Genomic DNA, 23,068 nt, shown 5'->3' on the forward strand with positions numbered 1-23,068 from the left:
GTTCAGCTGAAGCAAACTCAGGGATGCTCTTAGCTAGAGGCTGGTTTAATGAGAACGGGGAAACGACTAGGATTTCTTTTCCCATGGAAAGAATTAAAGAGAAGAGAAGGAAAGTAATATGGAACAGCTCCCAGCTGGGCGTCCTACCTCTGTGCTGGATTCAAACCTTGCTGAAGCTGCTACAGCCCAGCGATGGCGTTGTGCCGGGACATGAATGACGGTGCGTAACACGAGCCCAGGGCTCTTCCTGCTGCATCATTCCAACGGCCACAGACCTAACAGGGAGACAAATGCTGTGGGTCTTACAGGCTGTGCTCCTTGCAGAAAAGGAGAGAAAGCCTTGCTTTGGAGTTCCCAGGGAATTCACGTTCCCTGCGGAATTCGTGGCAGCCAGCCTGAAGGGAGCTGGGGCCGAGGAAGCCTTTGGGGCTGCTGGCGCATCACAGGTAGCCGGGGGGTTGTTAAGATGGATGCAGGGAACAGGGAAGTCGTTGCGACTCACTTCAGCCTCACCCTATAGATTTTATATGCATCAATTATATATTTACATCTCAAACTCTATTATTCATCGAGTGGAGTAAACAGGCATTGATTTTTGCGCTGCAGCACAGCCGCGTGTTTCTGAGGGTGGTGTCCTCTGTAACCTCGTAACCCTGACCTCATCCGCGCTTCCTGAGAGCAGGATTTCACGTGGGTCATCAAGCTGACCAAATCTGCAAGCAGCCACAGTCTGAATGGCAATCGATGGGCTTTCCGTTCTGAACGGGCTCCTCCACCCACCCCACGTCACACACAGCTGCCAATGCACCTCTAGGATGCAGCAGCAGCCAGAACGAGACGGAAAGGACGCCTGCCGTGGTCTTGGTTTGTCAGGCAACAGCAGCTCTCCCACCTCAGGGAAAGAGAAACGTGGTGGCTGTGTGGATGCAGCACCAAGAGCTCACACAGTGCAGCTCAGAAGGCTCCTGCAGTCAGCAGGTGAGCTCCCTACAAACCTTATGATGCTTCCAGGTGCACGTAAGGGGGGCAGAGAGAAACCCTGAATTGCATTCTGGAGCCCTGCCTTATTTCAGAGGTGAAGAAAAATGACCGACTTCATAGCTGGCTTGGCTATATTGAATCAATGTACAAGTTCCTTATTGGATTTTTATTGCAGATAAAATTGACAGAGAAAATCACTGGGATATACTTAAAAATGGGAAGGAAATGTGCGTTCCCAATAAAAAGGTCTCTGAAGGTCTCTTGTTTCATAGGAAGGAAGCTGTCTTTATATTACATGAACTATAAAAAATGATTAAAACTGAAGAGAGACAGGAAGCTGATAATTTGATTTATCATCTTAATGGCTATGATTCATGAATAAATAATATAATGGTTTATGTCTCTCTTGTAAAAGAAGTAGAGAAGAGCAATTTGTCTAACAAATGACTTCAAAAATTACAGCTGAGCCTTGTTTGCCACATTTGTTCTATTTAAAAAGAATGAGCCAGTATCTTACGTCTTATTACTTACTAGGACATTTGTTGTATTATTTATAAGAGTCAAAAACCTTAACTAAAAGCCACTCATCTCTGACCACAGTCTCCCATTAGCTTTAAATCCAGGAAAGAGAAAGGGATTGATCACTGGATCAATAAATCTAGCCTTCGAGCTGACTAAAAGCTTCCTTTAGCCTCCTTCCTACAGCATCCTTTTTCAAAATTAAAGCATCCCCCTTTTTAATTATTGAAGAAGGCATCGGTTTTACAGTAAGGCCACGTGTGTCTGCATCACACAAGGATTTCTTTTTCACGTTGGAAACAAACCAGCATCTTTAAAAGAAGAACATTTCAATTACGGTCGCTAGGTTCAGTTTTTTAAACGTCTACTAAAGATAGACACATCCTTCCCAAATGGGCCTCAGATTTAAGTGTGACAGCTGTCGAGAATAGGAAATTGAGAAGAAACGTATACTCCAAATCACTGGACAGACAAACTACCCCAAACCCATCCTGGGAACAGAACGAACAGTGTTTGATGTTTTCAAAGCACCCTGTAAAAACAGCTTGTAGACGCCGTTTGCTCAGCCTGCATCAAGGAGTCCCTTTATCAGAATCATTTATCAAAATCAGATCCCTCTTCCTTATCACAGTCGGTTACACTGATGTAAGGCATCACCCTCCCACAGAACCACAAAATAACGTAGGTGAGCCTTCAAAGCAACAGAAACCACTTGATGGACAGAATTCCTGCATAGAGTTGGCTGGGTGTCTCCTCTCCAAGCAGGGGCCTGAAGCCAGGGCTGCTACTGAGGGACGACTCCATCAGCTGCGTGCCTGCTGGCACCTCAAGCACTTGTATTTCTCCACACCTTTCTTTGTTCCATGTTCAATCTTTATCTGACAAGAACCTGGGATGACAAAACAGAAGTCCTTACCCTGTTTCTGAGGCTTTCTGAGAGATCCGAAGGGCTTCACTGCTGATCTCCAAGACTTGGTTATCTTTGGAATATCCTTCAGATGGATGATGCGAGGTGTTACAAAGGATTGTTTGAGCACCAGTGAGACTGTTATTCACAGAATGATAGAATGGCCTGGGTTGCACAGGAGCACGGTGCTCATCCAGCTCCAACCCCTGCTGTGTGCAGGTCACCAACCAGCAGCCCAGGCTGCCCAGAGCCACATCCAGCCTGGCCTTGAATGCCTGCAGGGATGGGGCATCCACAGCCTCCTTGGGCAACCTGTGCCAGTGCCTCACCACCCTCTGGGTGAAAAACTTCCTCCTCATATCCAACCTAAACCTCCCTGTCTCACTTTAAAACCATTCCCCTCGTCCTGTCACCATCCACCCTCACAAACAGCCATTCCCCCTCTTGTTTATCCACTCCCTTCAAGTACTGGAAGGCCACACTGAGGTCTCCCTGGGGCTTCTCTTCTCCAGGTTAAATCCAGTTAATAAGAACAGCAGGAAGAAACTTCTGGATGACCATGCTTTGCACATTGTAAAATCAGTTAATTTCTACAAAGCTTATTAAAAAGAAAAACAAGGAGAGAGGGGACATAGGTTTTAGCAAAATAGAGTTTTTGATTTCTCACATCTCATGAAAAACTGGGTACTTCATGAAATACATCTCTCAGACTGCATGCACACACAAAATTCAGACTGCACCAAGGTCACACTCACAGTATGATCTGGACGATTATAACAGGAAAAAAGCACAGGGTGAGCTTCCACAGCCTGTTCATTAGGACTTTCTGTGTGATTTCAGATCATAGAATGGCCTGGGTTGAAAAGGACCACAGTGCTCATCTAGTTTCAACCTATACGCAGGGTTGCCAACCACGACACCAGGCTGCCCAGACTCACACCCAGCCTCGAAAGGCACTATTTTTACTTGCAGCACCTTCATCCCTCATCTGCTATACTACATAGGGCTCCTAAAAACAGAGAGCTGTAGACATTTTTGGGGTAAGCGATGCATCAACACCCTGTGGCTGCCAAAGCAGTGTAGGCTGCAGAAGGAACGACACTGAATTGACAGCAAGTTGCAGACCTGAGCCCTAAAAGGTTCTTTCATGACCTTTCATCCTGAAGGGACATTTCTCAGATGGCTTTGAAAGAGCTGGTGGCCTTTGATACGTTCCAAAGCGGATGAGACTCTTGGCTGAAATCTACGTTTTGTGGACTTGTAGGAAACATAATAATGGGAACTGCCATCTGAAACTGAGCTGAACTGTTTCTGAAAGACTGCTTGTAGCTCTCGAATCACTAAAATCAAGTCAGATTTCAAGCCAGTTACTACTAATTTTGATTGCAGCAGCGCTTTGTATTGACAGGCAAAAACAGCAAATTTGTCCCCTGCTATTCTTTCATTTTGTGTAAGGAAAATGGCAGGGATAGATCAAGAAGAAATAGATTTACTAATAGGAAGCTGCTCTTGAATAAACACAGCTTATGCAAAAATTAGTATCAGTTGAATGGAAGCAGCACAAGGAAAACATTGCCCAAAAAAAAAAAAAAAGAAGTAATTTTTCTGACATCAGTCATACAATTATCATTTGCATGTGGAGGAGGGAGACTCTCAGCTGGTATAAACTGTTCTAAGTGCATCAATAAAGCCATGCTGATTTATAGCAGCTGAGAGTTTGTCCTGCAGCTCATTCATCCATGTGCGATGCGATAGATTGATGCGTTTGCATTTTCTCCCTGGAGACTTTGGTTCAAAACCTGTTTAAAACACAGTGAAAACAAACTGGCTGGTCTCTAAGCAGATGTCCCTGGAAATCTATTTACATCACAGTGGCAGCAGTTCAGGGGAAAGGGTGTTCTTGTGCAGGGGCAGCGTGGGCAGGAAAGCAGGTCCCCAGTGGAGCTGTATTGCAGAGCTTCCCTGCTAACTCCTCAACAGGCAGCTTCCAGGACAGATCTGCAAATTTACAGCATGCAGCACCAGGTGAAATGGAAATATTCAATGAGAAATATTGCTTGTGCTCCTGTAGCCCTTACTCTGCAACCCAGGAGCAGGACTGGGCTGTGCTGCGTGCTCCCTCTTTTATCCTGCGTATGTATTTTACGAGCAACTGCCCATTTTGGATCTTTTCCACACATAAAACCAGTGACAGCAGCAGATCTGACTGTCCATCACTACCTCAGGACACAAGATCAGCTAGTTTCATACCCACAAACTGCAGGGTCCTTAAGGAGGTGTCTTCTTCCTCCTCCTCCCACGCTGTGCTTTATCGTTTCAGAAGCAGCAGCTCCTATAGAAAGGAGTTTGTTCCTGTACTCAGCACTGGCCTCAGCTTGAATTGTTTTTCCCCCTCCCTGGTGTTCAGTCCCCTGATGTATTTATAGAAAGATCATATCCTCTTTCAAACTTCATTTTGCTAGGAATAGTAATGTTAGAAATAGATTGATGAAATTACTGTATTAAAGACAGACATACACACAGACACAAGACTAGAGACTCATTTTAAAAGAAATGCAGAAAATACAGATGAGTCAGTCTTCAGTTAACAGTGCATTATTTCAAACATGTCAGCAACAGATGGAAATACAATATAAAAGATGGATCAAGTTCAAATCCAATTTCTAAGGTTTTTCGATCTAAAGACTATCCATCTATAGAAATACCAGAAAGCCTACCTGAAATTCCATAAAACTAGTTTAGGAACAGTACCAAAAGCCCACAAGGAATATCATTTCTAAAAGAGAGCTGGGAAGACTCAAAGTACAGTTGGATAAAAAAGCCTTAAGCAGAGGCCTGTTTGGGTTGAATGATCTGCAGAAAGAGGAAGAAAAACGTCAAACTGCCATTGAAAAGGAACTTAAAGGGAGGAAGGACTGACCACACAATTCACCTGTTTAGAGACCATTTCATTCTGTCACAAAAATAGTTTCTAGCTTTGCTGCTCTGGTACATCGATCCTGAGTACTCTAACTTTTGATTTATAATGGTATTCCTTCAGATACAGCTTCACTGATGGAGGAATAGGCAGTGCATCAATACCATCGTAGGTCGTACAGTTGCAAATAACTGTTCTACATATATGCTGAAGGGAGAAAGGGAAAGTCCTGTTCAACGGAGTGGACAAAAGCGGTTCGAAGAACATACAGGAGCTTGGATCCTTATAGTGCTCTAGGAGTCCCGTGATGTCAGGAGAGTGGAAGACACAAGGATCGTGGGCATCAAAGCTGAAGTTATGATTCCACTGCTCTATCCGCGCGTGCAGAGAGCGGCTGTAGCGCCTGAAGCTCACGGAAAACAAGTAGTCTTCCTGGGCAGAATCTCGTAACAAAAACGTTCCCTCTGGCTTTCCTTCCAGCAGTGCTTCGGCTGCATACTTATCCATGACTCCCCAGTAGCAGGGGTTGTTGTTGATCTGCAGGAGGTCTGGGACTAGGCAGTGCACATAATCGATCTGCGTATGGTATTTCGGAGGCGTTTCCATCCGCAGCAGCTCATCGTCGGTTTCCCATTTGGGCTTGTTTCTTTTCCTAGAGCTTGTGCACAGCGTTACAACTTCATCGTCGGAGTCCATGTCGCTGTCGTCTTTACTGCTCCTTACCACCTTCCCTGCCGCCAGCTCGGACCGTGAGTCCCGCCTGGAGGGAATGCCATCAGTAAGGTCAGAGGATGGGGAGGGAGCCGATGGGGGATCGGACTCTATCGCATTGTCTCGTAGGTCCTCCTCCTTTTCCTCATTCTGGGATAAGTCAGCAATTGTCCAGTCTTCTGCTTTTTGGCTTATAGGGGCTGTATGCCTTTTAATCAAGTGCCACCGAAAAGCGAGCTCCGAGCGTGGAGGAAAAGGGCACTTATCTAGCATCAACTCACTGATATGAATTTTTCTCTTCGATTGAAGTCCTGAGGCGTGCCGACTGGTACAATTTTTGATGGGAAAGCACTGACCCACAGCATCTTGCAGTTTTTGTTTGAGAGACCGGCCTAAGAACCTGTGTCCACACGAACGATCTAGATCCAGCTCGATAGAAGAGCAGCTATACTTTCTCTCCTGGCTCCTTAAATTAGGCCCTGACCTTCCTGCAGCGTTCGCCATCTCAGTGTCAGAACAGCGCTCAGTCTTTTTCGACCAGGAGAGTTTCTTTCCACTCCAGACATAACCATCCTTTCTGTCTGCACTCCTGCTCCGGCTGCTCTTGGGTCTCACATCTGTGTTTTTAAGGTTACTGTCCTTATTCTCTGCCATTTCGACAGCTCTGCTCCCCAAGTTTCCAGAAAGCGCAGTTTTTTCTTGCAGGGTTTTCTACCCAAGGAAGCTTCTTTGTGGTGCTTTCTGAAAGTATCTGAGGACAAAGAGAAGACAGCTAAGTTAACAGCTTTGCATGCACACAACACAAGATGAATGCCTGTGTATGCATGACAACAGCGACAATTAATTGTTAGCCACCTATAAATAATGATCAAGCTGAATTCTTGAGAGCCCTCCACAAATCCTGGTCCGATCCCAGCCAAGGATCTTAAGCCTTCCTTGTAAAAAGCATCCTCCAGAATAAACAATTTGATGTATCTTTAGAGCCCCTATTCTGACTATGCAGCAGAGCAGAAGGTTGGAGGTGCTGGTAATTCTCTTTTGCAAGGGAACATTTGAAGATGAAGCACTTCACATGGCAGGTGACGCTGCTTTAGTTGTTTTTCGAGCAAATTCTGCATCTCTTCCAAATATCCTTTCAAGAAGAAACAAGGCAGTGCAGAAACAAGTAGGTCAGAGTACAAAGAGCTACTGTACCTAGATGATACGCCTGTTTGCTGCTAATCCACAGAGTGGGATGCCAGAGATCTTTTTCTTAACTGACACTTTTGGGTCACTTTCTGGATAAAAAAAAATAAATTCTATCAGTCACAGATTCTGCCAATTTCTGAAAGCTGTTTTCCTTTGCCTTTTAAACCGGAGCAGGAAAATACTGAGCCCCCAAGGGATTGAAATATCTGGGGCTTTACATACTGAAAAGGATTAAAACAAATCCAGTCCTTTACTAAAAGCAATTTTAAAAGGCCATGAAAGATGGAACCGCTTATTACTCATTAGAGAAGAAAGTTTACATTATTAAAATCACTGCTGCTTTGAGACCCACAGTTGCTGATTTCATTCGCTTTTGTTTTCAAAAATGCAGTGAATTCTCAACTAGATAAGAGATCTCCTTTTGAATGTTGCTCTTTGAAGAACAAAAATTCCTCTTTTGATTGCTCAGTTGAAAGTAGAGCAGAGATATTTCTTTTTTTAAGGAACATAGGCAGCAATATGCTGTGTATGATACACCCTGCTGAGGCATGGCAGGATGCAGAACTGCTTTCCATCACACACCACCATGCCTTTGCACCAACATGAGATTCCGAGCCTGCTGTCCACCGTTGGCTTTTAAAACTAATTGACCTGGTAAATATTAAGCAGGAAAAGAAAAGGGCATCCACTTCCTCTCTCCATTCAATTCGTCCTCATCATTAGGATTAGCCAGCATGACACAATCTCCCTGCAGTCCCCCAGGGGCTGAGCAGGCTGAGGTCTTGCCTCTGCTTTCAGTAAAGAGAAAGCCTGCTGTGCCAGAGGCTTACATGCAATCTGCAGACCAAATGCAACCCAGATGGAACTTGCACTGAGAATTTTTGACATTGTGTTCATTGCTTACAATCCACAAACCTGGGGGGGGGTGGAGAGGAAAAGGGAAGGGAAAGGTGGAGCAATGTGAGGAGATGAAGGAATGTGGAATGATGGTAAGAGAGAAAACATTGCAAATATGTGGGAAAAAAAAACAACCCTAGTGTTAGAGGCAGCTGGATGAACAATCCCTCAGTGGTTGTGGAAGCAGAGAATGTGTCCACATTTCAGCAATTACAAATCATCAAATATTAAAGACTGTTTTCTTCTCTCAAGGTTTTACACACCACTTTTCAGTGAAAACACTGCAGATGTAATACTGACAGAAGAAAGACTGCATTTAAGTGAAACTTAAACTGCCTTTATTTGGACCAAAACTCAGTGACTGCTTCTGCACTATCTCTATTTTTCATCCAGAGTGGAGCACTGAGTTTTCTACGCAATGACTGAAAAAAAGCCCCATAAACCTCTTCTAGATTCAGTCTGTAGGAATCTACTAACTCTATACATGGCATTTTTAATTGGAAAGGGAAATCTCATTTCATAGAATCACAGAATGGCCCGGGTTGGAAGGGACCTCAAGGATCACGAAGCTCCAACCCCCCCCTACAGGCAGGGCCACCAACCTCCACATTTCACAGCAGCCCAGGCTGCCCAGGGCCCCATCCAACCTGGCCTTCAACACCTCCAGGGATGGACGGGGCATCACAGCCTCTCTGGGCAGCTGTTCCAGCACCTCACCGCTCTCACAGCACAGAACTTCCCCCTGGCATCCAACCTCAATCCTCCCTCTATTTAGGGTACAAAGTCAGGTACTTAAAAATTAGGATATGACAGTTTGTAATTGACTTTGAAACCTTTAATTACCTCATCCTGCACGCCCAGACCGTATAAGGAGTAAGAAGATGCAGAATATGGGATTTTAATTAAAAACTTTGAAACATACAAAACCCAAAAGTACTGAAAAGGTCTGATATCCCCCGGCATGACAGCACAGCATTACCACTGAAATTACTTTGGTGTTTTCTGTCATCTCTGCCTTGTTGAGCTGTTCTTGTATTTAATTGCAAAGCCATGTTCCACTTCCTACCTTTCCTCCATCACGTCCCAGTGGTATCTGAACCCTGCAACTCAAAGTGAAGCGATAGCACATGATGTTGTAAGACATGCACCATTAGCCAGCAGCACAGAAAGCTGCTCCCAGGGGCTGACGGCTGCTGGGAGCAAGGCACAATCCTGCCACGTCACAGAAGTAATCATTTATCAGACATCCATGGAAAGAGTGCAGAGTGGGTGAAGAAAATGGGACATCATCCTACTAAGGCCAAATCTGAATCTGACCTTGTGGAAGAAGAGTGAAGGATAGCTCAGCACGCATCCCAGCACCACATGGAATGCCCAAATCCCTCTGTCTCATGTTCCAACTAGGAGTCGTGCCTTCATACTTTTCCCAATCCACGACTAAGAGCCTTGTCTGTAAAATGGCAACTGAAAATATTTTAGGTACGCAGACATAAAGGACAGTGGTGCATTCAGTGCTGTATTACCCTTAAGGCCACCTACCTAAACCGACCATCCCCTGCACTGCACACTTGAGAGGAAATACAATGTTGTACCTATATCCCTTAATGGCTGAATGCAACTGAAAGAGCAGAAGAGGAAAGGGAGAATAAAAACCAGGGAACACAGAGTGTATTTTTCCCTACAGGCAATGCTAAATGGGAAAGTCGTGCTCCACACAGCTTACATACGTCAGTTCTGAGATCTCTCCTTCTGCAAAAAGTGAAGAGACAAGCACTGGTAGAGAATGAACAGCACAGATACGATTAGTCGTCTGCCTACAAAGCTTTCTTTGAAGTGGGGATACCTCAGGCATCTCAGAAGCAGATGTATTTGACAAAAAACCTGATGTTCGCAATTCTAAGCGAGCGGCAGAACAAAAGCAACACGCAGGGATAAACAGAGTTCACATCAGGCCATGGGATCCGGCTTGCAGTTCAAGGTTATCCAACAGTGCTGTGGCTTGCAATCCCCGAGGAGAGGCAGCGGGGTGGGTTCTGTTGTTGTTTTCACCAGGGCACAGCTCCCTGAACACGCAGAGCCTCTCTGGCTCCGTCCGCAGGCTCTGGAGTGGATGGGGCAGCAGCTGTTCCAGGTGCTCTTTCCTCCCAGCACCGATGCCCTGACACTAAACTTCAGGCCTCCCAGCCAGCTGCAAAATGCCATCTCAGTGCCTATCTGTGAGAAGGCACATTCAGCCTCACCATAAGCCTACTTATATCACTTGCAAAACACCCAGTAACTCCATCAGCAGAATCAAAACTCTAAGCGTAGGCAAATTCCCCCCCCCCCCCCCCCTTCCAATAAATAGTGAATTGCTTTAACTAGATATTTACACCCTGGACCCTTGCCTCAAGCCTCCAAGTCCCTTCTGTGAAGCTGCTTCAGTCTCTGTGCAAAGAAGAAAGAGAATGTCATAACATCCCCTGGGTGCTGGTTGAAAAGCTGCCTGCAGCCCAACCTCCAGCCCTCCAGAGCTGGAGAGTCTGTCCTGGGCACCACAAGGACAGAGGCCCCATTGCCTCTGTGGGCAACCTGCTCCCATCTGCGTGACCCTCATGCAGAAAGCACTTAGCAGGTTTGCTGTTCTTGTACAGAAAAGCCAAAGGGTCACTGTATGATAACTCTAATCGTTTCTAAAAGGGAAGATTCATACGCTAAATTAAATGAATCTTGTTATTTTTTTTTCTAGTCTTTCTTTCTGACAAAAGCCTGACAAAGAAGCGAAAAGAAAAAATGCTCCAATTTATTACAACTTACATAGAAGTCATTTCAAAAATCTCTCAGCGATCACATGCTGTTTTCATTACTTTCACCCAATTAAATTTTGGCTGCGAGACCGCATTTTAAAACCTGACCTTCCACTGAAGTTGAGCTGCTATTGACTTTCTTTGGAAAAAAGCCCAGCCTATTAAGAGTAACAGTGAGTTTCAACTCCTCTTAACTTATTTTTCTCCGTTTTGAATGCGTTTATTTTGATTTATGATACAGCATCCAAAATACCTAACTCTAGAATGGAGCTCAACTCCAGCTTTCAACTAATTAAAGAAATTATCACATGTACGAAACAGAAATTACTGCCTGAAGATACAGCTGGTAAACCAGAATGACAGAAGCAATTGCCTGGAAGTACGCCCGATCCCCACTGAGTCTGTATATTCCCAGAACTACAGGGCATGCAGCAACACCTCCCTCAACCCCAAAGCAGGGCTCTTTTATTCATACCTGAGATGTGGAAGAGGCTTGGAAAGCTCAGACCTGCTGCTTTCAAGGCACCCTGTGCATGGGTTGCAGGAGAGCCGGGCAGAGCGCTCAGCAGCCTGTCAAGCACTAAATCAGGAACAGCTTTATGTCCCATGACCAACACCTCACTCGTGCTCCACCCAGAAACCCTGCAGGTGAGCAGCACGCTCCCACCCTGCCACTTCTGCCCTCCCAACCAGCTACACCTCCCTCATAAAGCCAGCTGCTTTAATTTCCAACTGGATTTAAAGGCTAACCTTGATGCCTCGTTACTTCCAATGGGACAGAGCCAGGGTGCCCTGTTCCCTTGGCCAAGTGACCTACAAACCCACAGACCCCAAAAGCTTTCCCAGGAATCACAGAGCTCTTCCAGCAGGCAGCACCTCTGGACTGTGAACTGGGACATCTGCATGAAGCTGAGCTTTTATACCATAAAATGTTTCAGGTGCAGTTTGCACGAGACATTCTGCAAACTAAAATAAATAATTAGAGGCATAATAATACAGCTGGCACACGCTTCTCTCAGCCCCAGGAGCTTGCTATAAGAATAGCTTGGCCTTCCCACTCATCTGGTAAGTGGTTCAGCTAGAATCACGGTGCTAGCACACATTATCCTCTCCAGAAATCACGCTTTGCTGAGATATGTCAGGGTACACCCATGGAAAACATGTCTTCACACAGCTGCCACGGGGTTTAATAATGAAATCCGGGCATATTCATTAAAAAAATTAAGTAAAGGCAAAAACAAAGCATGCCTACTTGGCAACGCTTCCTCACTCATTCATGAAAGTAGCAACACAGTGCTAGGAAGAGCCCGGTCGCGCTTCCAGCACAAATAGATCCAGTGCTCGCCCAGCACCGATCGCAGGGTGAAACTGAGGATCCAAGGGCTCTGCCTGCAAGCCATTTTCCTTAGAAGAAGGAAGAATTTGGGCCAGAACGTTAAAATTACATAAAGGAAAAGCAGAGAACTACTATTTTTTTAATTTTTTTTTTGGGGGGGGAAAGATTATTTTCCGTTTATTTCAGGTACGCCAAGCTCTCACACGTCTCGTCCTTTAAGAAACATAAAGAAGCTCAGCTCCTATTTTGCAGCCTACGGACACGCTTCATGTCGTATCGTATCGCGACCTGCTTCCAGCCCCAGCTGTGCTGACAGAGGCACGGCACAGCTCTGACCCGCGCGGATGGCAGCAGCCCTGTGCCACCATTCGGGACCCGCGAGCCCGAGGAGCTCCTACAGCACGTTCACTGAGGCAAACCGTGCAGGCGAAGAGGAGGAAGAGAAAGAAGGAAGGAAGGAAGGAAGGAATGCAGGCAGGCCGCCCGGCTCGGTTCCGCACCGCCGCGCTCCCCGCGTCCCCCTCGCCGCTCACCTGCCGCTGCCGCCCGGCAGTCGTGAGGAGGCGGCCCCGCTCCGGCCCCGTCACCTGCCGGATCTCAGCCGCCTCCGAGCGGTCCCGGCCTCGCCCGCCGCCGCCATCCCGCTGTCTGCCGGCCGGGCCCGGCCCCCACCGCTCGCAGCTCCGCCCCGTGTCCTGACGGCGCGCTGACGGAGCAGGGCCCGGCCCCGGCGCGGGCGGGAGCGCGGGAAGGCTCGAAGTGGAGGTTGGGACGGGCCGCGTGAGGTAAGCTGAGCCGAGCCGAGCTGAGCTGAGCGCGGCCTGGGCCCGGCGCCCGGCCTGGGACGGGGCAGCTCTTGGTCCGCACCCCGAGGGGCTGCGCGGCTCTGGGGCCGCTGCTACGGCGGTGAGGCCGCCTGAGCCTCTCTGTTTTCCTCCCCGTTTTGGGGTCATGCTGGGTTACGGCCCTATTGGGGTGCAGCGCTTCCAGCCACCGTGGGCGGGATTCCCCATCTGGAGCTCTTCCTAAAGTCTTTTCACGCTGGATGTGGTAATGCCGAGCTTTTCTTTCTTTCTCTTTTTTTTTTTTTTTTTGGTGTGACTGTCATGTGAGGGGATGCTGCTTTTCTATTTGCTGTAAGGAAACGGGATTGTTTTTCTACTCGGGATAAACATCACCTCATACAGAAAGAGCAAAAAGGGCCCCGTATATGAGATAAATCCCGCGGTGAGGTATTAACTGTGCTTGACAGAGGTCTGTGCTTCTTCCTGTGATTCTGTGATTCTTTCTTTAAAAAAATTGATGTTATTTCCCACCCTTGTTTGACAGGGAAGAAGAAAAATGCCGTCAGCACAAAAGCCGATGCGGTACGGACACACGGAGGGACACACGGACGTGTGCTTTGATGACAGCAGCAGGTAACTGCCCCCAATCCTAGAGAGAAGGGGAAAATATCATCATAAAAATCATTCCAGGGATGGGACACCTCCCTGCGAGGACAGGCTGAGAGCTGGGGCTGTGCAGCATGGAGAAGGGAAGGCTTCGGGGAGACCTGAAAGCCAGCTTTGGGTATCTGAAAGGTCTGTAAGAAAGAAGGGGACGGATTCTTTAGTGGGGTCTATTGTGACAGGACAAGGGGAAATGGTTTCCAACTAAAAGAGGGAGAGTTAGATTGGTCATAGAAAAGATGTTTTTCACAGTAAAGGCTGTGAAGCACTGGCACAGGTTGCCCAGAGAGGTGGTGGATGGCCCTGCAGACACCTGAGGTCAGGCTGGATGGGGCTCTAAGCACCTGATGGAGCTGTGGATGTTCCTATTTATTGCAAGGAGTGGGACCAGGTGGCCTTGAGGGGTCCCTTCCAACTCAAACAACTCTGTGACCACCTAGGGGATGGATGGTCACATTCCTGTCTGTTGCTTTCTGAGAATTATCTCTTCAGCTGCAATACTGGACAGGTGGACCTATGACCTTGCTTGGTCTGGCACATCCTTTATTCGTCTTTGTTGAGAACAGTAGGTGTGTAGGACATACAGAGTCATTAAAGTTGGAAAAAGACCTCTAGGATCAACCATCACCCCCAGTATTGCCTACTAAACCATGTTCCTTAATAGTGCATTTCCATGCTTTTTAAACACCTCTAGGGATGCTGACTCCACCACCTCCCTGGGCAGCCTGTGCCAGCACCTCACCTCTCTTTGGGATCAGTTTCCTATCCTATTCCTATTATGTTTCCTAATATCCAACCTGACTCCCCCCAGGTGCAACTCAAGGCCATTACTTCTCATCCTATCACTGGTTACCTGGGAAAAGAGGCCGACCCCTACACACACACATGTATAAGATCCTGTATATATTCTCTTTTACAGAAGTGATTTCATAGACTCTAAATGTATCTTGGAAGAAAATATGTTTGCATATGCTGTAAGAAGTCAAAGCTATATCTGTCTCCAGCAAACTTGACAGTTGAACACCATGTTAATATTTTTATGGTTCTGTAGGTCTGAAACGTGTTAAGCTTGTTAAACTTAAGTCAAGTGTGTGTTAACGCTCTTAGTTCTGCCCTCAGCTGCAAGGTAGATTTTCAGAGGTTTAAGAAGCAATTAAATGCTCAGCTGGCAGTGAAATCAGTGCTCTGAAAAATTCCATCTAGATCCTGGTGAGCATGGATTGATAAGTAAAGTTCAGTTCAGTAGTGCCAGGCCTAACGGGTTCTCAGAGACAGCAGCACCGTGTTGTGCTACCAGACTTGTATTTTTTGTCATGTTTATTAAGTACAGTGTTCAGTGAATTATGATTCATATGTATTGTGTTGCAGTAAATAAAAAACAACCTACACTTCGTTTTCATTTGGTTCAAATCCTGTGTCTTTGAACAGCTGCATCGTAACTTGCGGCAGTGATGGAGACGTTAGGATTTGGGAAAACCTGGATGACGATGATCCAAAGTCCATTAATGTTGGAGAGAGGGCTTATTCATGTGCTCTGAAGGTATGGTAATTAACAGATCTGTTAAATTGTGTCGTGCTGATGTTGATATTTGTCTGTTGAGATACTGCTGGTGTTCTTAAGTGACGTTTACACGTAAACTGAGGTAATATCTGGAAAAGGCAGGAATGATATTGTGTGCAGCACATCAGTCTGTTTGTCTTCACATCAATGTATGGGAAACAGCATTGAGTGGGGGTTGATCAGTGGCAGGTTTTGTTTAAAGTTGAGCATACCACCACTTGGTATCTTTGTGTCGGTGAAAATATTTAAGTAATACTGAAAAACACTTTTCAAAAAGCCTCTAGAATTGTTGAATATTTTAGCTAAATGAAGTACTTTATGTAAACAAGAGTACTTCTAACAATTCATTTTTCACCGTGTAGGCTTGTAGAGGAATTATTCATTATACTAAATCTCTGTAATGTTCTTTTTTTCCCCTCTCCCCTCACAGTCAGTTATAATTATTCCAGACTTTGATCTCCTTCTTGAAAAACAAACCAAGCAGATTAAACTCATTATTCAGTGAACTCTGTAGACTGTTTCAGCATTTTCTCACAATGTCAGTCACTAGAAGTTTCCCAGCAGTTTATGGTGCAGCTGATTCCTGCTCTTCTGCCCATCCCAGCTCAGAGGCTCTGCACTGCTGTTGAAGGGTATATGAAAATAGAAAGCCAAAAGCTTGTTTTGTGTGGCTCTGTTCTGAGGTCCAGGGAATTATAATATTTGTTAATCAAAAAATTACTTTCCTGAGTCAGTGTCTGGTAATGCTTTGATTTTATATATATATATATATTAATTTTATATATATATATTAATATTAATATATATATATATATTAATAATTAGTTGATATTTAGCTCTCAAAATTGGTACTAGACCAGAATTCAGACATTTTGCTCCCCTTTGTCCCTTCCCCTCCCTTTCCGAGTCGGAGGAGAACAAGATTTGTCTTTAATAGTAATTAATGTAAGAGCATACAGATTAGAGGCTCTTCTGTCACTTGGCTGACTTGTTCTGCTGTTTGAAGTATGGCCTGCTCTGTTTATTTCAATGCTAAGGCAGTTCCTTGTAGTGAACTAGATCTAGATCTAGAAACTGTGGTTGTAAATAAGAAGGTAAATAAGTTAACTTTATAAATTTGTGTAATAGAAAGTAATTCTCTTTAATACACTTCTTCGTGTATTTAGCTTGAGAATTCTCACACAAATTCCTTTGTGTGCAATTATTGTTATGTTATGTTAGTAATGGAGGGTCCAAAATGTTGTCTTTATGGCAGAAAGGAATTCTAGAAGTCTCCATCTGTTCTTCAGGTATCATAAAATAAACTTTGCAGGGATAAAGGAGAATTTAAAATTGGTTTTCAACTCGTTGTGGTTTTGAAGGGGAGTCTAACAGATGAAATAAATGAGAATTCATACAGATGTATGATTTTAAAGCTAATTGTTTGAAAACATATTCCGAATTACTGCCTTAAAACATCTTTCTTCTTTTTCAGACATTCCTTGTATCTTCCTTTTAACATAACTTGTGCACATTCCCCAGTCCCCACTGCTTTGAGTGTGTTTTGCTGTTGGTTTTCATCAAGTCACTTCCAGTTGCTCACACAAAGTGAGGGGGTTTTGAGTGAGTTCATCAGTGTCAGAAATGGTGAAAATTAGTGCTGAATACAGGAGGGAAACATCTTGGTTGTAAGGTTTGGACATCAGTGGGAACAGTCGTGTGTTCTTAGTTTATTTGAAAGGACTTTTAGCTCTAATCTCTTGTTTTTCTTATTTTGTCAGGTTATTTAGCACTGACCACTGCTTTCTTTTTGTTCAACATCTTCACTGTAACTTTAGGCTTCTTTAAAAATAAGGAAGAAATGCAGCATTTTTCAGTACGCTGCCAAAACTTGTTGCTGCATGCAAGTGAGGAATAATATTGTCACTTCAGGAAGACATGCTACTGTTCCAAGCTTAGGATAATTATTTCTTTGTTTTGCAATCAATTTTAACCTGGAATAATTTTTTAGTAGACATCTCCCTTCTGTTTCTGAAAAGGACAAAGCTCATGAACTTCTCATCTTTCCCTAGTGAAGTTTAACTGTCAAGTTTGGTCCAAGGCTGCCCTCTCCTGATGATGTAGCATATTGATCGACACAGGGTGCAACATCCTTCCTGTTCTAAGAGCTTTTTTACCTATTTAAAAGGATGGGTTTTTTCTGTCTGACTGAAGAAGAGCAGACAGTTCTCTGAAATTCATTAGTGACTTTTCAGGGTATTTGTTATTTTAGTGAATATGCAATTACAGAATCACAGAACCATAGAATAGCCAGGGTTGGAAGGGACCTCAAGGATCACGAAGCTCCAACCCCCCTGTGCCATGCAGGGCCACCAACCTCCCCATTTCACAGCAGCCCAGGCTGCCCAGGGCCCCATCCAACCTGGCCTTGAACACCTCCAGGGATGGACGGGGCATCACAGCCTCTCTGGGCAGCTGTTCCAGCACCTCACCACTCTCACAGTGCAGAACTTAAGTTGGGAAGGTCTCGATGATGTAAATTGCCATATAGTTAACATAATGAATTTTAACTGTACTGAAACAACTGGAGTGTATTTCTACAGCACTGAAACAAGGAGAATCATTGTATTAGTTTTTAAGTAGTTGGGTTAATGTGAGAAAGTAGTAAAGTTGTTGTGCTACTCTGTATTTTTAATGGAAGAAATACAAGGTAAAAGAGTATTTCCCCCACTACTTTTGCTGTCACATGTCTTTTTGGAACTACTAAAGTCAATCTGCCCAAATATTGGAACATCAACTCATTTCTTTGGCTTCTTGGGCATAAATGTAGTTTCACCAGTACATTTTATGTTGTTGCTTGTTTTTCTTTTGTTCACTTTTTAGAATGGCAGATTGATCACAGCAGTATCAAACAACACTGTTCAGATACACACGTTTCCTGAAGGAGCTCCAGATGGCATCCTTACCCGTTTTACCACAAATGCAAACCACGTTGTCTTTAATAGTGATGGTACCAGAATTGCTGCTGGATCTAGGTAATGTGTGCATCATAAGGAAAGGCATTGCTGTCGTTCAGAGTGTGGCAGCTTCCTCACACAGTGATTTTTACCCTGGGGTTATTAATCCACATACCTCTGAGGTTTTAAAGTAATGCGTAATGCCTTCCAGGGAGGGTGGCATTGGGGGAATGAATGAAAAGAACTGTTAAGCAGCAATTCTCTGGGAGGCATTTGATCCACTAAATAGTTTTAGGAAGGAAGTGTGATGTTGTGAAATAATTCCTGCTCTTGAGGAGCTTTGAATGTTTTCAGCTTTCAGTCCTGTAATGCAGAAGCACAAGTGTTTGCCCGCATGGATCTCACTGCAGCATCAAGGATTTTGTTACTGCGTGCTAAAGATAATGGCCTGTCTCATCAGCGTCGTAATGTGGCAGATGTATGTATGCACACATGCAGAAGTTGGCTGAGTGCTGATCTGATGAGCTTTTTAGGCACTGTGGCTAATCCAGACTGCCTACTTGCTTCTCTGTTGGAATTTGTCCTCCATCCCTGCAGCAGAGATGGCTAAACATTACATCTGCTGCCTGCCTCCTCGAAGTGTGAAGTGAACTAGAAAGCAGTTTGGATCGATGCTGGGCTGTAAAGCCTGGCAGCTGCAGAGCAGACATGCCAGCTCCACCAAAAGTGGGAGACTGGAGAGCTGGGGGCAGTAACTGCTTTAATCTCTAAATCTGACAGAGATCATGAATTTGGGCTCTTTGCCAGTGCTCATTTCTGAGGGAACAGCTCTGCCCCAGGCTGTGACTTTGATTTGAGAGATAGAGCAGACAGGAAATTCCTTCTGCTTCCAAAAACTTTTACCCCCCAGTCAGTACTTCTACAGCCTGATCAGGGCCCTCACATGAGATGCTGTAAAATTGAGCTCCCCCCTTGATGAGACCTTCTGTAACACACTGAAGGAGGTCGACAGCTGTGGCATAAGGGAGTACAGCTAAGAAGAATTGCTTTTGTTATCACAGATTTCTCAGTTTTTCAGTGAAGTCTGTACACTTCAGTTTTGTGGCAGCGTAATGTAGTTAAAGGAATGGCTAATCTTATAAAATGAGTGCCTAAAATTAAGTTCCCCTTTGAAAACATAGCAGTGAAGTAGCACAGGGAACAGTACCGAAAGATTCTGACAGGAGCTCTTTGGCTTAGAAGTTATTAGCGTGGCTGCTTTGAATTCAACTGTAGTGATGTTTGTCATTTTGGAGGAGGGAATAAAGTTTAAAAAAATGTAAATAAGTGATAATAATAATAACAAATATGTAGATCTGATACTGGTCTTAATAATCTTGTTAACAGCTTTACAAGATGAAGCATTTGCTCTACCTTTTTTGACCAAGAGAATTATTTGTTCCATTTAACAGGTAGTTCTTGTAAAGTCAGCTTTTGGTATCTAAGCACCAGTTTTCCCTCGAGTTCATAAAATACTGTGTTTAGCAGCTGTGTGGTCTGTATGTATGCCATGTCTTCAACCATATTTCATGAACTTTCATTTGAAAGAAAATTATCTTTTGATGAAGATAATCTGTCCTTGCTCTTATTGTAACAAACGTTCAGACTCTTCTCCTTTAGGTTGTTCTTCCCAGCAGATAACTGTTGTCCAAATTGATGTTTATTACTGTAAACAAATACTCTGTCACCATTGATACCAATGCTAATGCTTTTATCTCTGTGCTGCTGTAATCTACAGTGACTTCATGGTCAAAGTTGTGGAGGTGGCTGACAGCAGCAAACAGAAAACGTTCCGAGGACATGATGCACCTGTTTTAAGCCTGTCTTTTGACCCCATGGATATTTATCTGGTAAAAATACTTCCTTGTTTACTTTCTACCTTGAATTTCCTTTTCCCTGTGAGAAAAAAAAAAAAGAAATATTTGTTGAGTGAAATGAACAAACAGACAGAACCAAGTGAGTGGGCACATAAATCTTCATTGCAGTTAACTACTGAAACTACTTGGAATTACCAAGATGATTTGACAGAAGGTTTTAAGTCTTAAAACAGTTTAAACAAGGAGGCTTTCTTTTTAAAAGTGCTTATGCATTCTATATCTGAATTGTTGGTTATAGCATTTAAGTTCATTTGCAAAACTCTCTTCCATAGGCATCAGCAAGCTGCGATGGTTCTGTCAGAGTATGGAAAGTGGAAGATCAGGTAAGAGGCATTCCTTTCTGAGTTGAGTGTTTCATGGGAAAACAGGGATTTCGCAGGCAGCAAAAGGAACTGGACTGAAATAACCTTGCTGGAATAAATGCTGCTTATGTTTTTATGTGCTATCAGTAACAGCTGACAGCATTTACAAAAACTGTTTATATAGGGGGGTTCATATGCATGTGAAAGGACAGCTATACTTTAAAACACCTGGAAGAAGACATGCTGGATGTTGAATACTGGCTTTTTTTAGTAAGAAATTTGAGTGTACTTTATAGAATGCTTTTATCTATTTCTGGGAGAAATTCTGAGCTGGAGCATGAAATGCTGCCTGGGCTCTGGGCTGTTATCCTGTGGAATCCCTGATTTTTTTTCTGTCCATCTTTCTTAATTGGCCAACATCATGTATTTTGTCCTCAGCATATTCAAAAATAACCCTCTGTGCAAAGGTGACAGCACTGGATGCCTTTTTGTCTTAGAATTACAGAATCACAGAGTGGTTTGGGTTAGAAAGGGCCTTAAATATCATCTAGTCCTTACTCCCCTGCCATGAGCAGGGATACTAGGGTTTCAGAATATCATCTGTTCCTTTCAGGATTACAGAGTAAACTTTATGCTAATAAACTGTTGTCTAGGTGTGTTTTGTTTTCATTTACCTTTCCTGAGCTCTCTGTGAATTACCAATCAATTTTCAGACTGACTAGTGGCTTCTTTGACTTGGGTTTAGGAAGGGATTTGGGATTCACATGCCATGATCTCTTCTCACTTGTGACAGGTGACAGGATGAGGGGAAATGACCTCAAGTTGCACCAGGGTAAGTTTAGGTTGGCTATCAGGACAAACTTGTTTACAGAAAGGGTTGTTAAGCACTGCAATGGGCTGCCCAGGGAGGTGGTTGAGTCACCATCCCTGGATGTGTTGAAGAACTGTTTTGGTGTGGTGCTCAGGGCCATGGCCTAGCAGTTAGGGTAGTATGGTCAGGTTGTGGTTGGACTTGATGATCTTTAGGGTCTTTTCCAACCTGGGCAATTCTGTGATTCTGTGTTCAGTGAGATGATGCCCACTTTCCTTGGTAGAGGTCTTTGTGCAGTGGTGCATTCATCTCTCTTGCTCTCTGCCTATGGCGCACAAACCTGGTTTGCAAAGGACTCAAAGTTCAACTTACTGCATTTCAGTCTTTTTTATTTGTGGAGATGGGGCCATGTTGTAGTGAGTCCAAGGCTATTGAGAAGGGACTTGGTATGCTGTTTTTTAGAAACAATCAAAAGACAACAGCAAAAATAATCAATTGCAAACTTTACAGCAGTTTTTCTCACATAAGAGGGATGTAAATCACAGATTGAAGAACATAATACTTAAAAATTACAGTCATTGGGCTCAGCTTAGCAATATTTATGTATTCAGGGCACGTAAGCAATAAGATTTGGTGAGCCTGCTGTCTCTGCTGGCCTTGCAGTCTAAAGAGCTTGAGAAGAAGCTTTCAAGTGAACCTATAATAAAGCAGTTCTGCATATACATATGGGATTGTTTTTGCTAAATGCTATTACTGACTGGACGAAGTATCCATGCAGAATTATTCCTGTAAGTATAATTAGGAATGTACTTTGCTTGTGCCATTGCTACTTTTTCAAACAAAAACATACTTCTAATGTGAATTTCATACTGACAGTGGGTGCCTTTTAGGGCACTTAGGCTAACTGTGTCCTGGGGCTGTGTCAGTGATGTATGGCATCTGTGCTGTAGGAAAACTTAGCAATGCATTCATCTTTACATTGCTGTTGTAAGATTCAATCTGCTGTGTGTCACCTTGCTGCAGTCAGTCTGGATTTGACAAGAGGAGTTTGGCCAGATTTCTCTCTTTGTAACCTAAATGTATGAAGCTCTTTTGTTCTGTATGTCATTAAAAATACTTCTGCTGTAATCTTAACTCATAAGTACTTGCATTGTAATTAAATATTTTCAGGTCTACATTGGCAAAGTATTTTTCAGTCTTTTTGGATATATATATATATATATATATATATATATTTTTTTTTTTAAAGTAGTAGGTACTTGTATGAAAGAGTTTATTTCAGTTCTAAAAATTATATGCCTTTTTTCCTTCTAGCTTTTTCCACAGAATCACAGAATGGCCCAGGTTGGAAGGGACCTCAAGGATCACGAAGCTCCAACCCCCCACCAATGCAGGGCCACCAACCTCCACATTTCACAGCAGCCCAGGCTGCCCAGGGCCCCATCCAACCTGGCCTTGAACACCTCCAGGGATGGACGGGGCATCACAGCCTCTCTGGGCAGCTGTTCCAGCACCTCACCACTCTCCTTTCAGGCTTTTAAAAATACAGTAGATTTTCATAGAGCTGGAGAACTCATTTTTGAATATTTTGTTTTCAGACATGCGTGACAAACTGGCTGCTGCTGCAGAAATGTAATGATGTGATAAATGCTAAATCCATATGCAGGCTTGCCTGGCAACCTGGCAGTGCCAAGGTAAGTGACAGATTGTTGTAACCACATCTTAATCCTTCGTTTCTCTTTGTACAGTAGAACTGAATCCAGGCAAGTCCAAATTCCAACTCCAGAGAGTAAGGAAAACATTTGGGGTGAAGTTCACTTTTAGGAAAAACAACAACTTGGAAGTGTTTGCT

General features: G+C 44.1%; 3 protein-coding genes across 6 annotated transcripts in view; 1 reads left to right on the forward strand and 2 right to left on the reverse strand.

Moving 5' to 3' along the window:
* MAPK1IP1L (mitogen-activated protein kinase 1 interacting protein 1 like) overlaps positions 1–17,727 on the reverse strand; it is a 36,714-nt gene extending 18,987 nt beyond the window's left edge. Inside the window, exon 1 of the mRNA XM_052696675.1 lies at positions 17,558–17,727. The gene's annotated coding sequence lies outside the window, so the exon portion shown is untranslated. The remainder of the gene's footprint in view (positions 1–17,557) is intronic.
* Positions 2,950–12,907, reverse strand: SOCS4 (suppressor of cytokine signaling 4). Of its 4 annotated transcripts, none has more exons than XM_052696635.1 (3): positions 11,382–11,478; positions 7,230–7,312; positions 2,950–6,786 (listed from the first exon to the last, which is right to left on the reverse strand). In XM_052696635.1, exon 3 carries the CDS (start codon positions 6,687–6,689, stop codon positions 5,379–5,381), a length of 1,311 nt encoding a protein of 436 aa, XP_052552595.1. In that variant the 5' UTR covers positions 6,690–6,786; positions 7,230–7,312; positions 11,382–11,478; the 3' UTR covers positions 2,950–5,378. The 4 variants fall into 4 exon arrangements, with proteins under 4 accessions (XP_052552595.1, XP_052552597.1, XP_052552596.1 ...); XM_052696637.1 differs by lacking the exon at positions 11,382–11,478 and adding an exon at positions 9,964–9,982; XM_052696636.1 differs by lacking the exon at positions 7,230–7,312 and having other exon boundaries at positions 11,382–11,501.
* Positions 13,048–23,068, forward strand: part of WDHD1 (WD repeat and HMG-box DNA binding protein 1) — a 30,976-nt gene continuing 20,955 nt past the window's right edge. The window contains exons 1-7 of the mRNA XM_052696529.1: positions 13,048–13,292; positions 13,572–13,660; positions 15,119–15,230; positions 18,114–18,265; positions 19,965–20,076; positions 20,376–20,426; positions 22,815–22,910. Coding sequence (XP_052552489.1) covers positions 13,584–13,660; positions 15,119–15,230; positions 18,114–18,265; positions 19,965–20,076; positions 20,376–20,426; positions 22,815–22,910 — 600 coding nt within the window. The 5' untranslated portion in view covers positions 13,048–13,292; positions 13,572–13,583. The remainder of the gene's footprint in view (positions 13,293–13,571; positions 13,661–15,118; positions 15,231–18,113; positions 18,266–19,964; positions 20,077–20,375; positions 20,427–22,814; positions 22,911–23,068) is intronic.

This window comes from Tympanuchus pallidicinctus, unplaced genomic scaffold, assembly GCF_026119805.1.
Source record: "Tympanuchus pallidicinctus isolate F22 unplaced genomic scaffold, pur_lepc_1.0 scaffold3, whole genome shotgun sequence".
NCBI classification, from domain to species: Eukaryota; Metazoa; Chordata; class Aves; order Galliformes; family Phasianidae; genus Tympanuchus; species Tympanuchus pallidicinctus.

Excerpts from the sequence above, each read along its gene's own strand:
- SOCS4 (XM_052696636.1), bottom strand. The coding sequence starts at position 6,689 with ATGGCAGAGAATAAGGACAGTAACCTTAAAAACACAGATGTGAGACCC.